The following is a 24,958-nucleotide window of genomic DNA, read 5'->3' as shown; positions in this document are numbered from 1 at the left end:
TCATAAAAATTATATGGAGAAGGGTATGTGTGTAAGTATAGACTAGCACCAGTCTATGGTCTAATTTTACCAAGTCTGAGAAATTAATGCCAGCTGGTGGTGACATGTCTAAAACAGTGGAATTCAGCACAAGAGAAATCCAAAGTGCTCTCCATTCTTGATAGTAAAGTATTTTGGTCATCTATACTAGATGTGCTCTACTGTTGTGAGGCCTATGTATGTAGATATCGAGCCCAGAGCCTTTTGCCATAAGTATATCATTAGTTTGACCATATGTAGTAATTTCACATACATGCTTAAGGACTTTGCAGGGTTTGGAAAGTGTGTGGTTAATTATACCTGGAAGCTCTTAACATTTAGGTTCATTACATGCACATAATCTAAAGTCATTTTGTGACTGCCACTGTAATCCAAATAAGATTTATCTATACTAATAAAAGGCAAAGCCCTCACTGACTCACTGACTGACTCGCTGACTCATCACTAATTCTCCAATTTCCCGTGTAGGTAGAAGGCTGAAATTTGGCAGGCTCATTCCTTACAGCTTACTTACAAAAGTTGGGCAGGTTTCATTTTGAAATTCTATGCGTAATGGTCATAAATGGAAGCTATTTTTCTCCATATAATGTAATGGAGTTGAGCTCGATGGCCGTGGGGGGGCAGGGTTTCGTGTGACATCATCACGCCTCCCACATAATCACGTGAACTGACTGTCAACGCATTACGTAGAAAACCAGGAAGAGCTCCAAAAAGAGCTGAAGAAAACATGCATTATACATGTTATATACGAAACAATAAGAAGCGAGCGAGTGACACATACTGTACAAGCATATTCATGCCTGCAGCTACTTCAGAAACAAAGCATGGTGTAAAACTAAAGTTTAAATTAAATTCATAGACAGGCTGCCGCTGGCGTTTGTCATGCCCATGGCTAATGCGGGATACAAGTTTAATGAGAGGACGCAGGGTATAAACAACAGTTTTGATCACTTTCTAACTAAGTTCAAATTGCTGGTCAAAGGCTGTGCTTATGTAAATTCCGAGAGACTGTGTTTGTGGGGAGATTGACAGTTATGGCGGGTGGAGGAGTGACGTCATCCTCTCTCCTCCCATTCACCTCATTTCGCTCTGAGCTGAGCTCCGCGGCTAACGCCGTCTTCTGAAGCAACTTTGTCACACTGCCACCAAATACTCACAGAAAAATCCACAGGTTAACAAGCTGTCTATACAGATTGTCTCCACATCTGAATCCTCCAGGCACTACTTACAAAAGGTTACATTGACAATCATGTTACGTTATTTTTAAAATGTTTCCTTTTCTTCTCGATTCATTTTACCCTCGCACCCCCTTGGTTGGAGAAGATGTATGAAAAAATATGAGGTTAACACCGAAAAACAGATCACCAATTCAAGCTTTATGAATAATCGATTCGCCATCAATAATTGTTTTGGTAAAGCCCTACTCAGTGTAATCCTCCTTCCATTTTATACTTTTTTCGCCACTAGCCATGATTAAATGAACGGTAAAAAAGTAAGAGCGAAGCGAGGGTGACTTATTCAGGCAGGCATATATATGACATAAACACTCATGACAATGTCAATCATGTTACGTTATTATTAAAATGTTTCCTTTTCTTTTTCATTACTTCTTTAACACACTACTTCTCCGCTGTGAGGCGTGGGTATTTTGCGGGTATATATATAAATGACCTTCAAAGAGCGCTGAGACTTTTGATCACGTGAACGAGTCTGCAAAAAAATGCGGTCTCCTGCCCAGTGAAAGTCGATCAGCCGGCGCTCGCGCATAGCTGTGCCGGCCTTTGAGACGCTGACTGCGCTTCTGCCTTAAGTCAAAGTGAGCACTTTTAATTTTTTCCATCCTCCCCCTGAGCTATAGCCCAGACAAGTGCAAACATGGGACCCCTTTTCTACACCGCGGCAAACTAATATTAAGGCGATTCAAACTTTCTTTTGCACGTATACAATTATGAGGTCGTCAGCTCGGATTATGAAGACACGCACAGGAGTGGAGGACTGACAGTGCCATCACAGCTGATTAATGGCAGGGACGTCTAACCAGTCTACACAAGACCCACCGCGACTGTCCCCAAAAGGCGATCATATTGTCAGCAAACGCATCTCTGTATACTATATAAAAGAAAAAGGCAACTTTCCTTTCTTTACACCTTTTTTCCTTTTATCCCAAACCAAAGCCTTTCTCTCTTAACACTGCAGAGGACACAAAACTAATTTTCTTTAATTGCTGGTAATGCTGGTAAGGCACATTACCAGAGTCAGAAATTTGAACGTTCACATAGAAAATGTAATTTCTATACCACAGCCGTCGCGTAGCGCCTTTCAAAAGGGATCTACTACCGAGAGATGATCCATATACATTTTAGCTGCTGTTAGTACTACTTACCTGTTGTGTTACACAGTCTTTAAAAAGTAGTTTACCCGCAACCACTCCAGTAGTGCTCAATGTACCTGTACTTCTTAAAACGTTAATGTTTTACTGTTTAATAACTTATAGACTATATTTTATTATTTTTCCCTTGCACTCAGCGACCAAAGCTATACACACACATATAGACACATACATATATATACACATATATATACCTGTGTGTATGTTTGTATGTATGTGTGTATATACATGTGTGTATCCACACACACCTATCTACATTATATATATATATACACACACACACACACACACATATATACATATACACACACACAAATTATATATATATATATATATATATATATATATATATATATATAATGTGTGTGTGTGTGTATTTATATATGTGTGTGTATATATGATGTAGATAGGTAAATATATATATATGTATGTGTGTGTGTGTATGTGTAGATATGTATATATGTATATAGATATGAAGATATGTATGTGTGTATATATATATATATATATATATATATATGTAGACTCAAACCCATTATGACAGCAGCAATCCAAGCTGTGAGAAAACAGTAAAAAGGAGGCTTGTCAGACGTCATGGTACATTTTCTGATGCAGCTAGAAGAAAACAACTTTGTGATGCTGCCGCCAAATACACAAAACAATTACATTGACAATCATGTTACGTTATTTTCAAAATGTTTCCTTTTGTTTCTCTTTCCTTCTTTAACACACTACTTCTCGCTGCCAAGCTGGTATTTTGCTATATATATATATATATATATATATAGATAGATAGATATGAGAACAACACTCATATCAATGACAAAACAATTACATTAACAATCATGTTACGTTATTTTTAAAATTTTTCCTTTTCTTTTCATACCTCCTTTAACACACTACTTCTCGCAGTAAGCTGGTATTCTGCTAGTGTGTGTGTGTGTATATATATATATATATATATATATATATATATATATATATATATATATATATATATATATATATATATATATATATATATATATATAATATGACAGCAACACTCATAAAAGTGACAAAACACTTACATTGACAATCATGTTACATTTTTTTTTTTTAATTTTTCCTTTTCTTTTTCATTTTTCACTACCCGTTTGGCATTTGCACTTTCTCCTGTTTGTTTGGATTTTCTCCCGCATCCCAAAATATGGAAATAGTCATAAATTGGCCTAGTTTGAGTGAGTGTGGGCGCATGAATGTGCGGACTAGCAATCCGTCTGGGTTAGGTTCATGCCTTGCATCAGATGGCTGCTGACAATTAACTGGTTTGGACAAAGGTTTGATGGAAATATTCAGATTTCTTAAATTGCCAATCATGATATTGCATTACTGCCCTTTAGTGAATCTGACCCTTAATTTGTCATTAAGTGATGACTTAGTATTAATAAGACTTGTGTTTCAATTATTTGTACCACAAGGCTGCTTGTGCTTTTTGGTAGTTAAGCTAACACAAATGTTTATTTACCAATTGCAGTAGTTTGTGTCATGATTTTTAGGAATTATATAGAGCTAAGAGAATACCAACATTTCTTATAAATAATTTAAGTAGTAAGTCTGAAATATTTAACAGACTAGAAAGTATTATTTACTTATGTTTTTAGCATACAAGAACTATTTTTGTACAGTATGTAATATGTTGTAATTATGTGATATTGATTGATTTACAGTCCAAAATATCTCTTGTATATTGCTCAAAATTGTATGAACAATGTGTAAAAATGAAAGAAAAATAGGCAATAAATTTCATTCTGCTGGCAAGTACAGTATTCTGAAAGATCAATAGAAAGTAAAATAAATAAATAATTTTGAAATAATACTCTGCAGTTTAACAATAGACACTAAAATTTTAAGAGAAATTCAAATGAATGTGTGTGTTAATCTGCTAAAAGACTTGTGAAAGAAAAATTTGTAGTAACTCTATGTAGCATTGTCTTCCTTCATACAGATCCCTGAAATGCATGTATTACATATTGCATAAAGAATAGTAAAGCAAAATTTAAAAATAGTGGTAAAGTGATCCAAAGACACACATTAATTTCTCAGCCACTTGTCTGTGTTCTGAGGTCACTGTGCTTATCTTCTGTAATAAAGAAATCATTACAGTTGGCTGACATAGAAGAGGAGGCACAAGAACATGGTATGGTCATATCTGGTGCTAAAGTGATTGAACAAATCAACTCAAATTATAATCATAGTCTTTTTAATTTCCTGACATGTTCCAAATCTTACTTTGCAGATCAATAATAGGACTATATTTGTTGAAAACTGTCTAGTTTTAGATCCAGATGCTATTAGTAAATACTAAAAACATCCAAAAGAATCCTTGAAATCATTGAATAAATACATATTTTTTCTGTTTTTATAAAACAGTTTTGTACCTCTTGACACTTCAATTGGCTCCACCCTGTGCATTTTAAATCATTATTTCAGCATTGTAATTTATTTAATAGCCTGAAAATACAGCTGGAGTATAGTGCTAGCTTATAGCACTCAGAAACATAGCTGCTTGCACTTTTTCTTGTTTAAAGAGAGAATGGTGCAAAAATTAGGGCATTCTAAGGGTAAACCCCGAACACCTAACCTCTCTATTGTGCATCTCTTTGTCTTTAATGCCCCCACCCACCCCCCACCCCCCCGAGTTAACAGAGCAGAAAGTATACAGTTATAATGTACACTTCAGAATTCTGATTCTTTAAAACTAGCAATTCCAAGAAAACAAATTTTTTTCTGGTTGTAAGGAAGAATGTTTAAAATATATGTGTATGCAGCAGTTTTAAAATGTGTATAAAATATATATAATGGATTTTCACGTGCTATTAAATTCTCATGTCTACGTAAATCTGGTTGTTTTTGATATGAATTAATATCATTTTAATATGTGCAGTAAATATACTGTGTTTAAAACTCATAAAATAATTTGGAAGTCCTAAATGATTAGGTAATATAATCCCAACTTGTCTTTAAATCACGGTAAAAGCTCGGGCTGAAATGTAATACTTATCAGTATGTATTAGCTGTATTCTGAATATAATGTTATACAATAGTTTATGCATCCTGAAATACAAATACAAATTTGAAAATACTTTCATTTTCAATAGGAAGCAGACAGTGAAGACTATTGGAGAGCTGAAGAAAGTAGTTCTGGATCTTTATGAAACATGGAGGAATAAATGTGGAGTGCTGCTTTTCCTTTATTCTGTTATTTTAACAAAGGTAAGTTTTTGATTAAGTTAAAAAGTCAGAATGTTGTCAAGTTCATTGTGGGTCAAGCTGAATTACAAGGTAATATTAATGATTCAGTTCTTACTTTATTTCAGGTTTCTAATTGTTGCATCTATCTTTTAACATTCCTAGTATGAATACAATGTATTAACAGATATCACTCATCTCTGACAGTGAACAAAGATGCACCAATCCAGATTCTTGTGCATGTTTTACATTACGCGTCATATTTTACATTGTTCCAACTTGTCATCCGCACATACTATAGTAATTGAACATTTCAAATACATTTTTGGATTTTAAAATACAATATTTAATGTATTAACACAACATTATATGTTTTTTGTAATGTAACATTTACAAAGTAGCATTTTTCGGGCTGGGCATAAATTATCTAAAGCAGGGTATTCTGCCAAATATCTGCCAGGGATCTTATTTAACAAGTATTTGCTGTTGCGTTAATTGTAGATGCAGTAGTGATGTATAGTGTTAATTTAAATTAAAATTTTTCATTTAGTTTCAGCCATTGAAATCAGTAAGCCTAAAACTCCACAACATTTAGTGGACTGTGCGGGTGTGAAAAACAAGTACTTTAAATGCTTAATGATCACAATAAATTAATCGAAGTAATAGTACATGCACATTGGTAAAAAGATAACTGGCTATGTGCCTGTCCAGTTGCTTTATCTTTTTCTTTCCAATAGGTGGCACATCACAAACATTTTTAGTAATACAATGCATTAATTTGTCATTCCAACAGATGGCACATCATAAACATTAACACAGCTTTTATGAATCCCATACCAAGTGGCATAAAACAGAGATATGCACATTGCATAATGCATTGCAAACTTTAACACTGAGATCTACGTTAACTACTTAGAATTAAACCAGTCTTATTATTATTTCTAAACTAGCTGTGGTATCTTTCTAAGTATCTGTTAATCTGGGGGAAAAAACTGTTTAACAGTTGGGAATAATTCTAAGATGGAAAAGGAAAATAACTTGAATTTCTTGTTCAAATAACTGTTGGGGGTTAAAACAGCTTAGAATGCAGTAAGATTGTGGTCTGTTTTTCTTAAGTGTGATTCTTGAATCACACTTCAAGATATTCTTTAAATGTGTACATATATATTTAGATAAAAACTAACCCTGTGTGCTAAACTCAGTAATTGTGGTTATGTGATGAGTGGGAAGAGTTGACTAGCAGCATGGATTAAACATGTTGCTTTTCCTTATTTTTTGCTGTCACTCAAAAGCTTTTAGGGGGTGAGAGGAGGGGGTGTATTTGTGGCCTAGCAAATGAAAGCACTTTGCCATGCACAACATGTATTGTTAAATTTAATAATCAATTGTATTTCATATTACAACATCAGAAAAATCTAAGGAGTATATTACAGTGTACTGTGCTTTTGATATTTTAGTTTAAAGCATCAACAATAAGAATGTTAAAATAGAAGAAATTCCTTAAACGTTTTATATAAAGAAATGAAAACATGTGAACATTTATCTTTAGTTCCCAAAGTATTACAGTTACACAATTTTCATAATTTTGGCTCTGAACAGAACCAGAATAGATCTGAAATAATACAGTCATTATATGATTAAAGTATAGACTTTCAGCCTTAATTAAGGGGTTTGCCAAAATTAGCGTATGAGTCGTTAAGAAATGACAGTCAAAAAGCTGTTTTTCTGCTCCAGTAGGAACTAAGAGGGCAAAAAACTGTTGGAGCACAGGCCCTTCAGTTTCAAACGTTTTTAAAAACTAGCATCATTTTCTTTTACCAAATGACATGTATGTTAGCAGAATAAGCAGCCCAGCTGCAGATTATCGTCTTCAGTGCTTAAAATGGTTGAAGAAGCATGTGCTCATTGGTATCATCAACTGTTATAAATGATGATATACATTTCCTATTGTATGCTTCATATTGTATTCTGTATCCAAGAAAGTTTTTCTTAGTCTGAACATCCATACTACACACTCCAGTATCTCAGCTTTACAAAGGTACGATTCCCCTCTATTTTCTTTGTTCACTGCTTGACTATAACATCAATGCTACTTCCTCGTCTGTGTTATAGAGGGAGCACTTACTGGATCAGTAAATTCTGATCTGAACGTGTGTTATTAGAGTGCGTAAAATAACCAGTTTGTCAGAGGTCACTTTGTTGTTACATTTAATTTGTCTTATGGAATCGGCATGCAAGGTGTCAAAGAGGCTGTGATGAAACATTGTATTCTTTGTAAAGAGCACTGTGATTTGGGGTAATGGTAGGAGGGAATGGGGTTTACATACAAACTTTTTTTTTTATTTTCCTAACCAGTCATTTTTTACTCCCATCCTTAAACAAAAAGTGACTTGTTTATATAATGGGACTGTAGTAAAGTGAGCTTGTTACAAGTGAGTAGTCAAATTTAAAAATTGGAATAGCCAGTGGAGGGGTGAAAAAAGAATAACTGCTATTTTAATTAGATAGAAGTTTGATTTGTATGCAAAGGAGAACATGATAGACAATTATTTTTTAGAAAGAAAATAATCTAATGAAGTGGTTACCACTATACAGTTATAAACCAGTTATAAAAACACCTGAAATGTAGCTTTTTCTTGAATTGGTTTTCAGTTTCATGACAGAATAACACTTTAATCATGCCACTTTTTCTTTTTTACTTTAACTGCCCTGCAATGGACTGGCGCCCTGTCCAGGGTTTGTTTCTGCCTTATAACCTATGCTAGCTGGGATAGGCACCAGCAAATTGAGCAGACCCCTTGACCCTGTTCAGGACTAAGCAGGTTATAAAATCACTCACTGACTTTATTTAAGTCAATTAGGCTGAACATTGTTAGTTTCAATTTCCAATGCATGGCATTAGCTTAGATAGTGTTTAAAAGAGAGACACAACTGAAAGAAGGAGAAGTTGTTGTCCAGAATTAAATGGTCAAGACATTTTTTCACAGAAATTGACTGTACTGACATGTTCAACTCTGTTCTGAAAATCTTCCTGGCACATGATTGAATATTTCTCATTTTTCTTAAGATTTTAATTATGAAATTCTGTCAAATTACATCTTGTATGTATTTCCTGTGTGAATAAAATTTTTCTCAAATTTTCCTATTTATTTTGAATGGTTATTTATTCTGAAATGATTCAGGTATATTTTTGCTGATCAAATCTTGTTGGAAATACAGTATATTAGAAATATTTAGTGACTGTTATGTTTTCGTTGACTTAACTATTTTAGTCAGTATAACACTGAAAAATTAACTCACACCTATATGGCTAAACTTTTGTTAAAAGTATAAGACAAAAATTCATTTTAAATGTAAATTAACCGTCTGGATTACACCAAACCTAACTTACAATTTTTGTTTTTCCTTTAGCAATACCTATAGAGTTAGAGTACTGTGCATAAGTAAAAAATAAGAAAGTAGCTTGGAAGAGCTTTTAAAGTATATATTAAGGATGCAGCATGGAAAATGTATTATTATTGAAAGGTACTAAAGTGTGCTAATACCAAAGAAAGTTATCCATGTAGAACTACCCTAGCTGAACACTAAACCAAGCTAATTATTTGATTTAAAGTAACTCACTTTTATTTTTAGAGCATAGTTTTTTAAATGTATAGAGGGTCACATTAGGTCACTATTCATTCTTAAAAATGTTTCTCCTTGCATTTTAAAGGTAACATTTTCCATTCCTATTATAATATTACTAAATTTAGTAAATTACTTTCAGCTTTTTTCTCACAAGCATTCTTGTAATCAAAACAGTCAGAAATTGATTTTGAACAGAATCTTATATTAAATAAATTCAATGCACATTTACACTTAAGGACGTTCGCTAAGTATTAGCATTAGTTTCACAAAGTGTGATGTATCCATGTCTTATTATTCACATTTATGAGGGTGGTCTGAATATAATAAAATTGAAACTGACCTTTTTTTAAATTAAAGTTCTCCAAATGAATTGCTTCTGAATTCAAGTCATTGTAAAGAGTAAAGCCATCAAAGACTATTGAATATTTTTAACATGTCATAAGAGTTATCCATTTATTTGCTTTATTAGCAGTTAGATTATTCTGTTTTTGTAATTGTATTAATTAGCTTGTAATGCTTGTTTTCAGAATACATTTGTTCAGTTCAAGGTCCCAGTGTCCAGAGCCTATCTCAGTAGCACTGGCTGCAAACCTGGAACTAACTCTACACAGTAGTCTGATTTCAGAACAAATTTTCTCATGCACACATCCACAGGACAATTGATATGTACCATTCAACCTATCATACATGTCTTTTGGGATGTAGGAGAAATGTTTACAAAATACTCATTGCAAAATCCACACTTGTAAACTTTACATTGACACAGATCCAGGACACAGTTTATCTTATTCTCCTTTAGCTGTTAGGCTGCAGCATTAACCTTAACAGCATGATGCATCTCTGCTTTTAGAATGATTGATCAATACATAACTTCGAACTTGTTTAAATATGTTTAAATGTTAATGAGGACTGCTCAACAGTATCTTTTGCAAAGCAGTTACCAGCCCTGTGATATGCCAGCAAATCACAGGATACATGGCCTACACTTTCTCTTGCTCTGCACTTGCTCGGTTCAATTAAGAATTTCCAGTTCCAGTTATTTTCACATTGTTGTGGGAGAAAACCAGAGTCCCCAAATAGAACCTAAACAAACATGGCGAGAGGGCTTGTGAACTCTACACAGAGACTGAGCCTGGAATTTAACTTTGGTCCTTTGAACTGTGAGGTAGGAGTACTAATACTGTAACTGTTTAACTATAATTGCTTTAACATTATTTTATTTGTATCATTAATGTTAATTTTATTTCTGGTTTCTTTTAGGGTATTGAAAATATTAAGAATGAAATTGAAGATTCAACAGAGCCTTTGATAGATCCTGTGTATGGACATGGAAGGCAAGTAATTTTTGTTTTGTAAATTTCAGGCCTGCCTACTACATCAATCAGATCTGCCATTCATCTGTAATACTTTGTCAGGTATCTTCAGCTCTGTTACTGGAAGGCTACAGCAGCTAGCTAATTGCTTAATTAGTTCACAGTTACTGCTAATACTGTAGGCTTTGTTCCTTTGATTTTTCACTAGCTCACTTTTTAAAAGTTTGAAAGAGAAATTGCTTACTCTTTTTTGCTAGGCAACAATAAATACTGCGACTTCTAGTGGTGATTAACATTTTGTTGATATTCTCCTTAAAAGAAAATAAACAATATTAGAAATTTGATATTTCTGCTCTGATGTGTCAAATTTGGTTCCTGTAGGGATGCAGTATCTTCAGGTTTTCACTAAAATTTTATAATTCAATGCCAGTTATGACTGTTGTTAAAATGTGTTACTTTATTTAATTATATGACTTGCCACTGCACCAACTCTGACATTTAATATTGGTTAATTTAATTGTATTGAAAATACTTTAAATGTACAGTATACACTATCAGATGCTCATCATGCCACTTACACTAAAAGTGATTTTTACAAGATAAAATTTGAAGTGCCCTGTAATTAAACTATCAAAGCTATACAAGCAACATACCTATGGAACTGCTAAACCATAAAGTTTAAGCAGTAATGAATACTTTGTCTGAAATCAAAAGCATGTGCAGGGGCACTATTTTCCACTAAGAAAAGCTTATTTTCCTGAAAGGAGTATAAGATTCCCCCACCATTTCTTTTTCTTTTTTTATTACAGTTTTGTGTTTTGTAAATTAGAGTTAATATTAAATATACTCTGCTACATGCAGTGGAAAGCTAGTGATGTATGAAAATTTTCGCAACCAGTATGTTTTTCCCATCATATGGGTCACAAAGATTTTGCAGTGCAAATGGAAATAGGTAAAACCAGTTTATGATGGGAATTTTTCATGGAGAAAGCTCTAGGCAATATGTCAAGTGGATAATACTGTATCTTGCAATATTATTGTTGTTTTTGTGTGTGTTGTAGCTGAACAAAACTTCAAGAAATGTTAATATGAAAGAAAAAAGTAGTTCATTGTTAAAGACTATTTTCTTTCTCCATTTATTAATTTTCACTTTATTTAACTTTCAGTCAGAATCTAATCAATCTGCTACTGACTGGTCATGCAGTGTCAAATATTTGGGATGGAGACAGAGAATGTTCTGGAATGAGTAAGTCATTAAAGAGTTGCTAAATCCTTCGTTCTTTATTTTATGCAGATATGTACAGTATATTTGAAAGTGAAACAATCTGCTGCTTTTCTCTGTATGAAGGAGGATTCACCAGCTGTTTGTAACACTGACCTTGATGTATTACTTTTTTCAACATATTGTCAGGTTTACCTAATGCAGACTGCCATGTCATAAAAGGTGAAATGATTCATTTAGATCTAATCTTGTAAACTGCTGAACTATGGCACAGTTGCCTCATAATGCTTGATTTATCTCTATATTTGAATTACTTCTAGCATTGCTGTTTTAACTGTGGCAGACTTCTGCTAACTTCAAGAATAACCATTTCCCATTAGGTTTGTTTTTTTATACAGTATGTATCCTTTCTTCTTCTTCTTTCGGCTGCTCCCGTTAGGGGTTGCCACAGTGGATCATCTTCTTCCATATCTTTCTGTCCTCTGCATCTTGTTTTGTTACACCCATCACCTGCATGTTCTCTCTCACCACATCCATAAACCTTTGCTTAGGTCTTCCTCTTTTCCTCTTCCCTGGCAGCTCTATCCTTTGCATCCTTCTCCCAATATACCCAGCATCTCTCCTCTGCACATGTCCAAACCATTACAATCTTGCCTCTCTGACTTTGTCTCCCAACCATCCAACCTGAGCTGACCCTCTAATGTACTCATTTTTAATCCTATCCATCCTCGTCACACCCAATGCAAATCTAACATCTTTAACTCTGCCACCTCCAGCTCTGTCTCTTGCTTTCTGGTCACTGCCACCGTCTCCAACCCATATAACATAGCTGGTCTCACTACCGTCCTGTAGACCTTCCCTTTCACTCTTGCTGATACCCGTCTGTCACAAATTAATTCTGACACTCTTCTACACCCATTCCAACCTTCCTACACTCTCTTTTTCATCTCTCTTCCACAATCCCCATTACTCTGTACTGTTGATTCCAAGTTTTTAAACTCATCCACCTTCACCAACTCTACTTCCAGCATCGTCACCATACCACTGACCTCCCTCTCATTTACACACGTTTTCTGTCTTGTTCCTACTCACCTTCATTCCTCTCCTTCCATATCTCCACCTCTCCAGGGTCTCCTTAACCTGCTCCCTACTATCGCTACAGATTACAATGTCATCAGCAAACATCATAGTCCACGCGAACTCCTGTCTAATCTCGTCTGTCAACCTGTCCATCACCCCTGCAAATAAGAAAGGACTCCGAGCCAATACCTTATGTAATCCCACCTCCAACTTGAATGCATCCGTCACTCCTACCGCAGACCTCACCACGGTCACACTTCCCTCGTACATATCCTGTACAACTCTTACGTACTTCTCTGCCACTCCAGACTTCCTCATACAATACCACAACTCCTCTCGAGGCACCCTGTCATATGCTTTCTCCAGGTCCACAAAGACGCAATGCAACTCCTTCTGGCCTTCTCTAAACTTCTCCATCAACATCCTCAGAGCAAACATTGCATCTGTGGTGCTCTTTCTTGGCATTAAACCATACTGCTGCTCACTAATCATCACTTCACTTCTTAACTTCCAGCTTCCACTACTCTTTCCCATAACTTCATGCTGTGGCTCATCAATTTTATTTCCTTGTAGTTACTGCAGTCCTGCACCTCCTCCTTATTCTTAAATATCGGCACCAGTACACTTCTTCTCCACTCCTCAGGCATCCTCTCACTTTCTAAGATTCCATTAAATAATCTGGTTAAAAACTCCACTGCCATCTCTCCTAGACATCTCCATGCTTCCACTGTTATGTCATCTGGACCAAAGTCCTTTCCATTTTTCATCCTCTTCATAGCTGTCCTTACTTCCTCCTTGCTAATCCGTTGCACTTCCTGATTCACTATCTCCACATCATCCAACCTCTTCTCTCTCTCGTTCTCTTCATTCATCAGCCTCTCAAAGTACTCTTTCCATCTGCTTAACACAATCTCCTCGCTTGTGAGTACGTTTCCATCTTTATCCTTTATCACCCTAACCTGCTGCACATCTTTCCCAGCCTGGTCCCTCTGTCTAGCCAATCAGTACAGGTCCTTTTCTCCCTCCTTAGTGTCCAACCTGTCATACAACTCATCATATGCCTTTTCTTTAGCCTTCACCACCTCTCTCTTCACCTTGCGCCTTATCTCCTTGTATTCTTGTCTACTTTGTGCATCTCTCTGACTATCCCACTTCTTCTTTGCCATCCTCTTCCTCTGTATACTCTCCTGTATTTCCTCATTCCACCACCAGGTTTCCTTTTCCTCCTTCCTCTTTCCAGATGTCACGCCAAGCACCCTTCTTGCTTTGCGTCTGCTGTACATTCCCAGCTGTCTGGTAACACTTCACTGCCACCCAGTGCCTGTCTCACCTCCTCCCTAAACTCAACCTTGCAGTCTTCCTTTTTCAACTTCCACCATTTGATCCTTGGCTCTGCCCTCACTCTCTTCCTCTTCTTGATCTCCAACGTCATCCTACAGACCACCATCCTATGCTGCTTAACTACACTTTCTCCTGCCACCACTTTGCAGTCTTCAATCTCCTTCAGATCAACTCTTCTGCATAGGATGTAATCTACCTGTGTGCATCTTCCTCCACTCTTGTACGTAACCCTATGTTCCTCCCTCTTCTTAAAATACGTATTCACCTCAGCCATGTCCATCCTTTTAGGAAAATCCACTATCCTCTGACCTTCTTCATTCCTCTCCTTGACACCATACCTACCCATCACCTCCTCGTCTTCACTGTTCCCTTCACCAATGTTCCATTGAAATCCGCTTCAATCACCACTTTCTGTCTCTTGGGTACACTGTTCATCACTTCATCCAACTCACTCCAAAAATCTTCTTTCTCATCCATTGCACACCAAACTTGCGGTGCATATGCACTAACAAAATTCATCATCACACCTCCAATTTTCAGCTTCATAATCATTACTCTGCCTGACACTCCTGACATACTGTTCCTTCAGAATAATCCCTACTGCATTTCTCCTCCCATCCACACCATGAAAGAACAATTTGAATCCACCTCCGATCCACCTGGCCTTACTCCCCTTTCATTTAGTGTCTTACGCACACAATATATCAACCTTCCTTCTCTCCATTATATCTGCTAACTCTCTCCCCTTACCAGTCATACTGCCAACATTCAAAGTTCCTACCCTCAGTTCCACTCTCTTTCCTCCTCTCCTTCTGCCTCCGGACATGTCTCCCCGCTCTTCTTCTCCTTCTTTTTCTTTGGCCAAAAGTATCCCAATTTCTGCCAGCACCCTGTTGGCTAACAGTACTGGTGGCGGTCGTTGTTAACCCGGAGCTCGACCGATCTGGTATGGAAATTTGTATTGTTGTCCGCATCTTGATTTGTGTGTATCCTTTGTTGGCCCAAAACAAATGGCCTCTGTAAAAAAATTGATACACTGCTTTTCTATCTACTAAACAAACTTACTTTTGAACTAATACAGTTTTAATTTTGTTAATTTTATACTTTCATAATTATGGGTTGTTTAGAAAAAATGCATAAATGAATAGTTTTCACCAAGTAAATGAAATCCTTATAATATGGTTTTTCCTATTTTGAAAAATGTAATCATATAGTAAAGGCACTGAGTGGTCATTTTTTGACTAATTAGTCATTTCCTGCCAACAAGTGACCAAGCCAAAACTATTTTACTCAGAAAGTTGTTCAAGGTGTATCTGAATTAGCCCTTGCTAAAAAAAAAAAATAACAGTGAAGAAGTCTTTGATTTTAATGATTTAAGTACATTTAACCCATTTTAAATCACATTATTTAATATTGTTCTAACTTTTTAAAATGTATGTTCATGATACTTATTGACGGTCATCATAATTACCAGAACTACAGGAGAATTGCATGACTTCATTCCAGAGCACTATTTGCTTTCTGATTTTGGTATTAGATTAATTTTTCGTTAGAATACTGCTTGTGCTTTGTAGCAGAATCTGCCAGTTGCACATAATATCATATGGTTATCTGTTTCAAACCCCTTTTATGCTCATGTGAAGCATTACTATTGCACTAACTCTTAAGAAAAAATTGGAGTGGCGACATCCATTGAAGTGAGAGTTTAAAAGTTTTGTTTCGGATGTTTGACCATACTTCCATAGTCCAATGAATTACTTTTTTAACATTGTTATATATGAAGCTTTGTTGACTTTGGTTATTGTCCTAATATATAAAACATAGCTCCATCAGGTAACAGAATAAGCAAAGAAGGCAGAAGAAATTAAATCTAGGTTATAATAATTTGTAATATTTTACATTCAACTTACTGAGGGTAACAGGATGAGCATTGCTGATTGGTCCCTTATCCTTCTGCGGTTTTTCAGCTGGTCGAGTTTGTGCTTTGCTTAATTACACTTTTTTTCCACTAGAACTGTTGTGCCAGTCTGCTTATGAATTCATTATCTTGCTGTGGAGAGGTTATATCTACGTTAGAGCTATTTCAATTCACGGGGTGGTTTGCTACATGCAGAATAGATCATATGACATGCAAATCTATACATTATGTAACTTCTTTGAAATGTTACATTTCTGTTTACAATTAATTGTCCAGTTTCTTTTTATGTGAGTCAAGCAGCAACTAACTGCTAAAATTAAGGTCTATCAAAAATATCTACAATAAATGTTCAATTTAACATGCAATGAATGTGTCGTTAAAACATGGTATCCATGACCTAGAAGAAGTGTTCATTTGGATTTGGTTAATTTGGTTCATTTGTGTGTTGTTGAGTGTTCATTTGGTTTCATTTGGATTTTTATATACAGATGCATCCATGCAAAATGAGTGACGAATACTATGTTATATTGTGGTAATGCACCGTAGGCAATCAATCATACCTTTTCTGATTCCAGTCATGTGACTGCACGAGCTTAAAAATCCAGAACATGGAGCAGTGAAAGGTTTAAGTGGTATCTCTTTAAAGTTGCTCTTTGAAGTAAGTGAACTCAGCCCACCCTGTCTCCATTCAGTAAATATTTAATATAAAGAAATAAGCATGCACTCATAGATGAACAATCTTAATCAAGGGTCTATTGTGGTCTGAGTTTATACTGGCAACATTGGACACAGGGTGGACATAAGAAAGGGGATGGAACTGATGGACACAAGATGTATGAAAGGGTTTGATACAAAATAGTGGTATGACAATTTCAGAAAGTCAAGGGGGAAGTTTGGTTACTTACGTTAATGTCTATCTGTACCGCAAGTTTTTCAACTGGGAATTCTGCAGTTGTTTATTTTTTTCTTTTTGCAATTCAGATTTCTCTAAAAAAGACTGAATTTGTTTGTTTGTTTTTTTTATTTTTATTTTTTTTTGTAATAAGTAAGATTTATTTGTACAGGATGCAATACAAAACAAAATCATTCCACTCTCAGAATCCCTTGTCGCTTAAAACAAAACAAAAAATAGTCATCTTGTTACATGAATGAAAGAAATTTGTATATGGAATTTGAATAGTGTCATTAATTAAATCCTAGACGGAGGACTACTACATTTTGCGATTTTAATGCTGCAGAATTTGTACTTTCAGTAAACCAGCCTTTAGTATGCAATTGAAATCCTAAAATTGCAGTGTTGATGCTGTTTTGATCATTCAACTACTCCTATATAAAGATTATTAATGTTGTTTTGTTGTTAGGCTACAACACAATCTGTCATCTCCCCATGATGAATCAACTACACAAAACAAAATTTCAAAATACCATCAGTTATTTTTATTTTAACAGTGCTTATTTACTATTTTGATTTAAAAGTACACACTAGGGCAACCATGAATTTTCAATCAACTAATTGCCCCTTTAAGTCCTCCACATTGCACACCAGCCTACTTTAACTCTCTTTACTGTATTTGAGTAGGTTAATCATGGTGATAGCTGCAACTCATTCAGCAGTTAATCCAAATATCAGGCAAAACTCTTCACCATATGGGTGTATTTCCCTGGAAAATCTTGTGTAGAATGGTGTTCTAAAACAGCACTAGCTCAATGCATGAACACTTGAAAGTATACAGTGAAAGTATACCGCAGGGCAAGCCAATATTATCGTAAGTAACCCACCTTACACTTACTTAGCTTTTCAGCAATATTTCCTTTAGTATTGTGAAGCTAGTTAATTTGAAAAATTAATACCAGTGACCAGTGTCAGGATGAAAGAGACATGGCATTTCTTCTGACATTACAGATATTTTTTTTGCCAAATGCACTTGCCAGCAGTTGCCATTATTACCAATAAGTGCACTTAATTAACATTTCAGTACATAGGCCAGTTAAATAGTACAAACTAGTATGATAAATACACTTGCTAGTTTTATTTCAGATAAGAGCTGTATTTTCACCCGTTGTCAGATATTACTGCCAGGGCTGGCTATGTGTAACTCATCGGACCTTACTTTTATTCTATGTTAATTAGTGTTCTCTGATTTTAATTCTTACTTTGTCTTTTTTCTCTTTCTTCATCATGTAAGCACTTTGAGCTACACTATTTGTATGAAAATGTGCTATATAAATAAGTGTTATTGTTGATTTGTGGCATAGCAACATGAATCTGTCAGACCTTAATGGGACTACTATTTCTATAGCATGTTAGATTGCCAAATTCACATACCATACAGCTTTGCAAAATCCTGGTTGTAATGATGATAAAAAGGTATGCATGGTTTAAGTAAAATGGTTCTGGGCCCATTCTCTCTTAAGTTGGTATGGGCAAGCTAGTGACTGTCATGCTGCCCTTGTGTCACTGGAAAAGAGCGCACTGTAAGAGCAATATACAAGTTATACTGAATGCTGCCTTTGAAGTATACTGCAATGTTAATAATAAAAATAAGAAGAATGCTTTTTATTTATATACTCCCTTTAAAGTTTTCTCCCAACTTCACTTCACCTCCTATATCTGAAACAAAGAGTATTTGTGAATTATGTTGTGTGTTGCACAGAACCATTTTCACAGGATTTCTGAAGGATTATTAATGTGCATTTATGTGGTAACCTACTGATTTAAGATATCTAGTAGATTGATTTTGAAAAAAGTGAAAAGTTGCAGCTGAACACCAATAACCTAAACTTAATGAGATTTCTGTGTGTATGTGAGTTGCATGCCTCCTGCAATATGATTTCAGGTGGTATCATTTATACTTTACACACATATTAGGACACTTTATGCTTAATATGCCTAGCCAACTATATTTTTGATGTCTATGAATAGCCTCTAAATTTCAGATTTTTTTTTATGCATGCGAAATAAATCTTCGAGTGGATACATTGTAACACTGAGGTTTTAAAGAACCCCAAATCCTGCTTAGTTGGTCTTGTTTCAAGTTGGTGCTGCTGTTGACATAAAGTTATGTGAATAAGTATATTGTTAACCTAAACTATAGACTTTTTAGAGTAAATGTTGGATTGCAAATAGTGTTGTCTTGTTTGTCTTCTTGTTGAGGCTGCTTTAGTTTTTTTTTTTTTTCATATTATGCTGTTTTTAAATTCTGTATATCTTTCTTGTTGGAGCTACTTTAGTTTTTTTTTAATATATTGTGATGTTTTCAAATTCTGTATATCAGATTATTCAATAAATATTTACAGACCACATACATTTATATGCCTATTTGAATTATTTGGACAAAATTAGTCAGTTAATAGACTAATTGTTTACAGAGTAATTGCTTGTAGCAGCCTTGGTATGTTAAGAGAAGTGCTATCACTTTGTGCTGGAATTTAACCCTGTGGCCACCAGGGGGTGTTCTAGCTCCCCAAACAATTGACACAAAGACACAGACACGGGTATAAAATATTAAGAGGATTTATTCGTGGGAAATTCATCCCTAAAGAGTTTCCCACCTCAGACACAGTCATAAGGCAGCACACAATAATCTGTAACATTGTCATCTATTTCTCTCTCTGTCTTCTTCTTTCTGCCTCCTCCACTCCTCCACATAAGCTTTGTCTGTCTTCCTCCTGACTATGGGTCATTGATGTGAGGCAGGCAGCTGCTTTTATCCAATCCTTGGGAGTGCTTCTGGTGATATGATGCTGCAGCTCTGAAGTACTTATGTGTGAGTTTGGAGCCCTACGGAGTAGGCACTCCCAAATCCCACAGGACTCTTCGCCATCCTTCACAACCCCTACTCAGTAACACAAATTAAGCCACCGTGCTATTCAGCTACAATAACAAGAAGCCTTTTATTGAAAAGTAGCAACTGAACAACCCAAGTTTTTAGAGGAGTTTTCAAAGAAAACAGATTATATTAATACTTTTAGTGCTAACTGTTTATACATGTGTATCATATTTAGGTCATTTTTTTATACAATTTACAATACAAAACAATTTATTTTTCATTAGTCCAAAATTACACAAAGAGTGCCGCAATGGGCTTTAACAGGTCCTGCCTTTTGACAGCCCCCCAACCTTGATTCTCTAAGAAGACATGAATAAACTCAAAAAAAAAAACAAAACCCTTATAGGGGTTAAGATGGAAGAGACATGATTTAGACAACTTTGTAACGTGCGCTTTAAATGACATGATAGAGTCAGAGATAACTCCTAGATTGTGGGCTGATTCAGTAAAATTAATGATAATTCCAACTGAGTTAAATAATGACAAAATATTGTTGCAATCAGTATCATTCCGTCCAATAATTAACATCTCTGTTTTATCTGTGTTTAAAGACAAGTAGTTCTTATCCATCCACTCCTCTAACACATCTAACTAAAGACCATATCTGAGAAACTTCAGTTGGACTAGAAGAAAGGCATAACAGGGTGTCATCTGCATACGTGTGAAAACTAACATTGTTTTCTAATGACAGATCCCAGTGGAAGCATGTAAAGTAAAAATAGTAAAGGTCCCAGTCCTGAGCCATGCAGGACACCATATCTCAGTTCTATGTATAATGATGGAGTACTGTCAGTACATTTCTGTACATACTGGAATCAGTATGATACATAAGAACTAAACCAGGCAAGGACAGTGCCTGTAAGCCTAGCATCATTTTCTAGCCTGTGCAGTAAAATAGAATGGTCAGCGGTGTCAAACTCTGTGCTTAAGTTTAACAACATAATTACAGTGGAGTTTCCTTTATCAGAAGATATCAGAATTCCGTTTATAATATGCGTTAGCGCTGTTTCTGTACTATGACCAGTGTGGAAGCCAGACTGGAATTTCTCAAATAAATTATGAAAACTGACTGGTCCGAATCAGATTGCTGGTTCCATGTGTGCCCTTTCCTTTTGTCACAAGGCCTGTTCTAAGGTAACCTGTGAGGACTGGAATAGTATAATTAAGTTTATTGAGCAATTATTCAAACACATTTTGGCAACTGTGGGCACTCTTTAATTAATAGCTGAACTTTAAAGTACAAGAGTATTATTTTCACAATCTTAACAGTAAGTTGCTGGGGATTTATTTTTCATTTTCGATGCTGGTTCAGTTCAGCAGTCTGTTTTATAATTAAACTTTCATGCAGTATTGGTGCCAGCCGTCTGCTTAAGTCAGACGTATCCGTTAGAATTGGCTTCAGGAAGCCATCCCGAACAGAACAAAATTAAAAGGTTTTCCTACTTCAGACTGAGAGGAGGCAGCTTCCAAAGTCACTCTATAATATCGGACCAACGTATACTCATACTCGTATGTGTTCTGATTCCTGGTCGTGTGGGGTTCACTTATTCTCAGTATATCTGTGTGTACTTCAATTGCTTGTCGTCTATTTTAAGTGTGCATTTTCACTGCTTCACAGCTTTGGTTTATTTTTGTTGGACTCATTCCTGCTGTATTTATTGCCTGCAGACTCAAAAGAATGCTTTTATCATATGCAGCAATCTCAATTTCTCTTTTTGTCTGCTTGCTCACTATCACTAAAACTTAGAACAAGTCAAAAAAGTAGCACTGAAGACATTGCTTTATTTGAATTAGTGATGAATGTGTATACAAATATTGTATCATTGGCCCAACCTTGTGGTCATTTTTGTTAGCCAAGCTTGTGCATAAATTGATATACTTTGTATTGGAAAGAAAGACAAAGTTCAAATTATGTAACGTTTTTCAGATAGGATTTGTTGATTGTATCTCATGCTTACTGAATATTATTTACAGACCCAGCAGCACAGTGTTGCAACCTGCTATTGAGAATTTTAATTAAATCATGCCATAGTACAAATAGCAGTGGCAGGTTACCATAGGATATTAGGCTTGCATGTATTATGGTTGGATATTACTTTATAACTTGATCATTGTCCACAGTAAATGCCTTAGGTTCCCATGCATGTCATTGCCTCCTGCTTTCTAACAGAAGGATTAAGCTAATAATAATCCTTCATCATAAATTGTATACCTTATACTATGTGAACCTTTAATACTTAACCTTTGAAATTGCTGTATCACTTAACAAATCATGCACCTTTAAAACCTTAACATTCAGTTACAGGTGAGCTGTTTGTTTTACTCAAGTAAACAGCAACTGTGACATAATTATTGGAGGCGTTATGACTAGTTAAATCTATTACTTTGTGAAAAAGATTTTACTTTCCACAGCTTGGTAATGAGTAATATAACAGCTTTAGATAAAACCTGTAGATTCCTTGACAGACATATCTGTAAAAACTAACCATCAAATGGTATTATGGAGGTGCAGAAAATTGCAGTGTTACTAATATTTCTTCTAATGATGCAATGCATTACATGTTTGCAATTCAAATATTACCTTTTTGAAGAAGTAGTTAATGCAGAATTAGAATTTCAGAAGATTATTTTCACATAAGTATAGTTAAAAAAAAAATAAAAAAAAAACTATATAAACAAGGGACACATTTTTGGTGTAGACCTGGTGAATGAGCCTGATGATTTGTATGAAAAGCATTACTGGTATAACGATAGTAAAAAGGATAAGGTTTGAGGCTAAGGTCATTTGGAACTACACCACCTCTCTCAGCCTATCTCAACAACATTGGCCACAAGGCAGGGGCCAGCTTTGGGCAGACCATCTATCCATTACATGACCTATTCATGCACACATTGTTTTATTATTATTGTATTGGGAAAGTAATATATTTTATTTTGGCTCTAAACTCATTCTTATTAGCTTAGCTGAAACTGTAGAGGGCAGTAGTAAGTTTAAGTGCTGAATCCTAGTTTCTTATAGCCTCCGTGATTAGGAAAACATTGTAATTTTGGGTTGATTTACAGTTTTTTTTTTTTTATACATCACAATAATTATGCAAATGCAGTTTAAAAGATACAGAATTTATGTATAATTTATTTTGTAGAACTAGTACAAAATCTGAACAAAATATTTTATTCTGGAATGGAAGGTATTATATTTATCCAGTCATCCAGTTTTTGACTTGTTTTATCTAGTATAGGATCACATAAAGCTAAAAATCCAAATCTATTCCAGCAGAATTGGGTCCAGAGAAAGAACCAACCCTGTTCAGTGTGATAGCCTATTGCAAAGATTTGAGTTTATATTAGGTCATTTTGGTTATTGAGTGGCAGCTCCAAAGTCTTTACTTTTCGTTTCTGTAGTTCATTTCACTAAAGATTGTCAGAGATGGCTTAGGTGGCGACCCGGCTGGAAGACCGGAGGAGGGCTTACGCCTTCCCCAGACCATGTGGGGGCGACCACCCTGGTTCCTTTAGGGCCAGGGGGTGCCCCCGTGCCTTTGGAGCCCTGGAAGAAGAATGGGGACACCTGGAATGCTTCCGGGTACGCTGCCGGCACTTCCGCCACACTGGGGCGTATCGATGGGAGATTGCCGGGAAACACCTGGAGCACATCCGGGTGCATATAAAAGGGACTGACTCCCTCTATGCGAGGGCTGGAGTCGGGTGAGGAGAGGACTAAGCAGGAGAAGAGAGTGGAGGCGGTCCGAAGGAGAGAAGGCACTGTGTAGTAGCAAGGACTTTGGGGACTTTTGTGGGGTTTGTGGCACCTTATTGAACTGTAAATATTGTAAATAAACGTGTTGTAGGTGACATGAACGTGTCTGCCTGTCTGTGTCCAGGCCAGCTTCCACAAGATATACTCTGGTTGTCTACGGAGATGTACAACTGTAAAAAAAAATTGTAAGAGAAGTAATTGAGGCTTGACTTGATCTTTGTTTGTGTGTCTTTAAACCCTCTGTTGGTGCCACTTAAGGTCATGCTACAGAACCACTGTAAGGATCAGAGATACTTAATTTTGCTATTGGAGCACCAGGCTAGAACTGGTTTCAGAGTCTTCTGGCGCACTCATGATCCTTTAATTGTTCTTAATGGGCCGGGTGTCTCAGGCAGCTTCGCCTGCCGGTCTTCCTTAAATACACAATCAAAATCCATCCAAAGGATGACTGTGTGCTGCTGGTCAATGAGGTGAAAGTTCACATCTTGCTTCATGATATTTGCCACTTTGAAAAGGGGAGATGTAAGCACATGTTCTGCACTGCTCAAAAAATTAAGGGACCACTTTATCGTCACAGTTTAAAACCTACGCGATTGTGAATCCAGTTCACCTGCTTTAGTGCAAATTAAAGTGTGTGAAATATATATAGAATTGATTGCAAAGAGGTGGTGGGGTTTCTTTTATAGCTGGTCGGCGGAAGTGATGTCATCTGGAGCAGGAACCGGAAGTGACATCATCAGGGTGGGACTGGAAAGTGTTGTCATCGAGTTTCCTGTAACTGGTCCGCAAAGATAACAGTTTAGGATTTAACCCTTAAACCACCGGGACCAGCTATAGTTGGTTCCCTATGCAATTTGCCAGCACACCAGAGCCGAGTATATTCGGCGACATACATTCATTGAACTCCACAACCGGCTAAAGTTGGTTCCCAGTGCAATTTGCCAGCGCGCTGGAGCTGAGTATATTCGGCGACAGACGTTCATTGAATGCTGCAACCAGCTATAGTTGCATCCTAGTGCAATTTGGCAGCAGGCCAAAGCTGATCAGCCAGTGCCGTACATTTGGTGAGAAGTCAGCTCATGACCACTGCTGCCCCCTGCAGCGCTGCAGCATCACTGTCCCTGGGATTCAGCCGATGCCGTAGACTAGTCTGCAAGCATCAGTGTTTACCTCTGCGTGCTTGCGTGCAGCCAGTTTAAGCGCAGTTAGCT

The 24,958-nt window shown here is 36.1% G+C and overlaps 1 protein-coding gene across 3 annotated transcripts in view; it reads left to right on the top strand.

The window, feature by feature from the left end:
* The window catches only part of mindy3 (MINDY lysine 48 deubiquitinase 3), a 190,421-nt gene that overhangs the window by 73,474 nt on the left and 91,989 nt on the right, over nucleotides 1–24,958 (top strand). For all 3 annotated transcript variants that reach the window (XM_039736227.1, XM_039736229.1, XM_039736228.1), the window contains 3 exons: nucleotides 5,569–5,683; nucleotides 10,547–10,620; nucleotides 11,766–11,845. In XM_039736227.1, coding sequence (XP_039592161.1) covers nucleotides 5,569–5,683; nucleotides 10,547–10,620; nucleotides 11,766–11,845 — 269 coding nt within the window. The remainder of the gene's footprint in view (nucleotides 1–5,568; nucleotides 5,684–10,546; nucleotides 10,621–11,765; nucleotides 11,846–24,958) is intronic.

The sequence above is a fragment of the Polypterus senegalus genome, chromosome 15 (genome assembly GCF_016835505.1).
Source record: "Polypterus senegalus isolate Bchr_013 chromosome 15, ASM1683550v1, whole genome shotgun sequence".
Taxonomy (NCBI): domain Eukaryota; kingdom Metazoa; phylum Chordata; class Cladistia; order Polypteriformes; family Polypteridae; genus Polypterus; species Polypterus senegalus.
The sequence above is the reverse complement of the archived record's forward strand: the minus strand, read 5'-3'. Positions and strand labels throughout refer to the sequence as shown.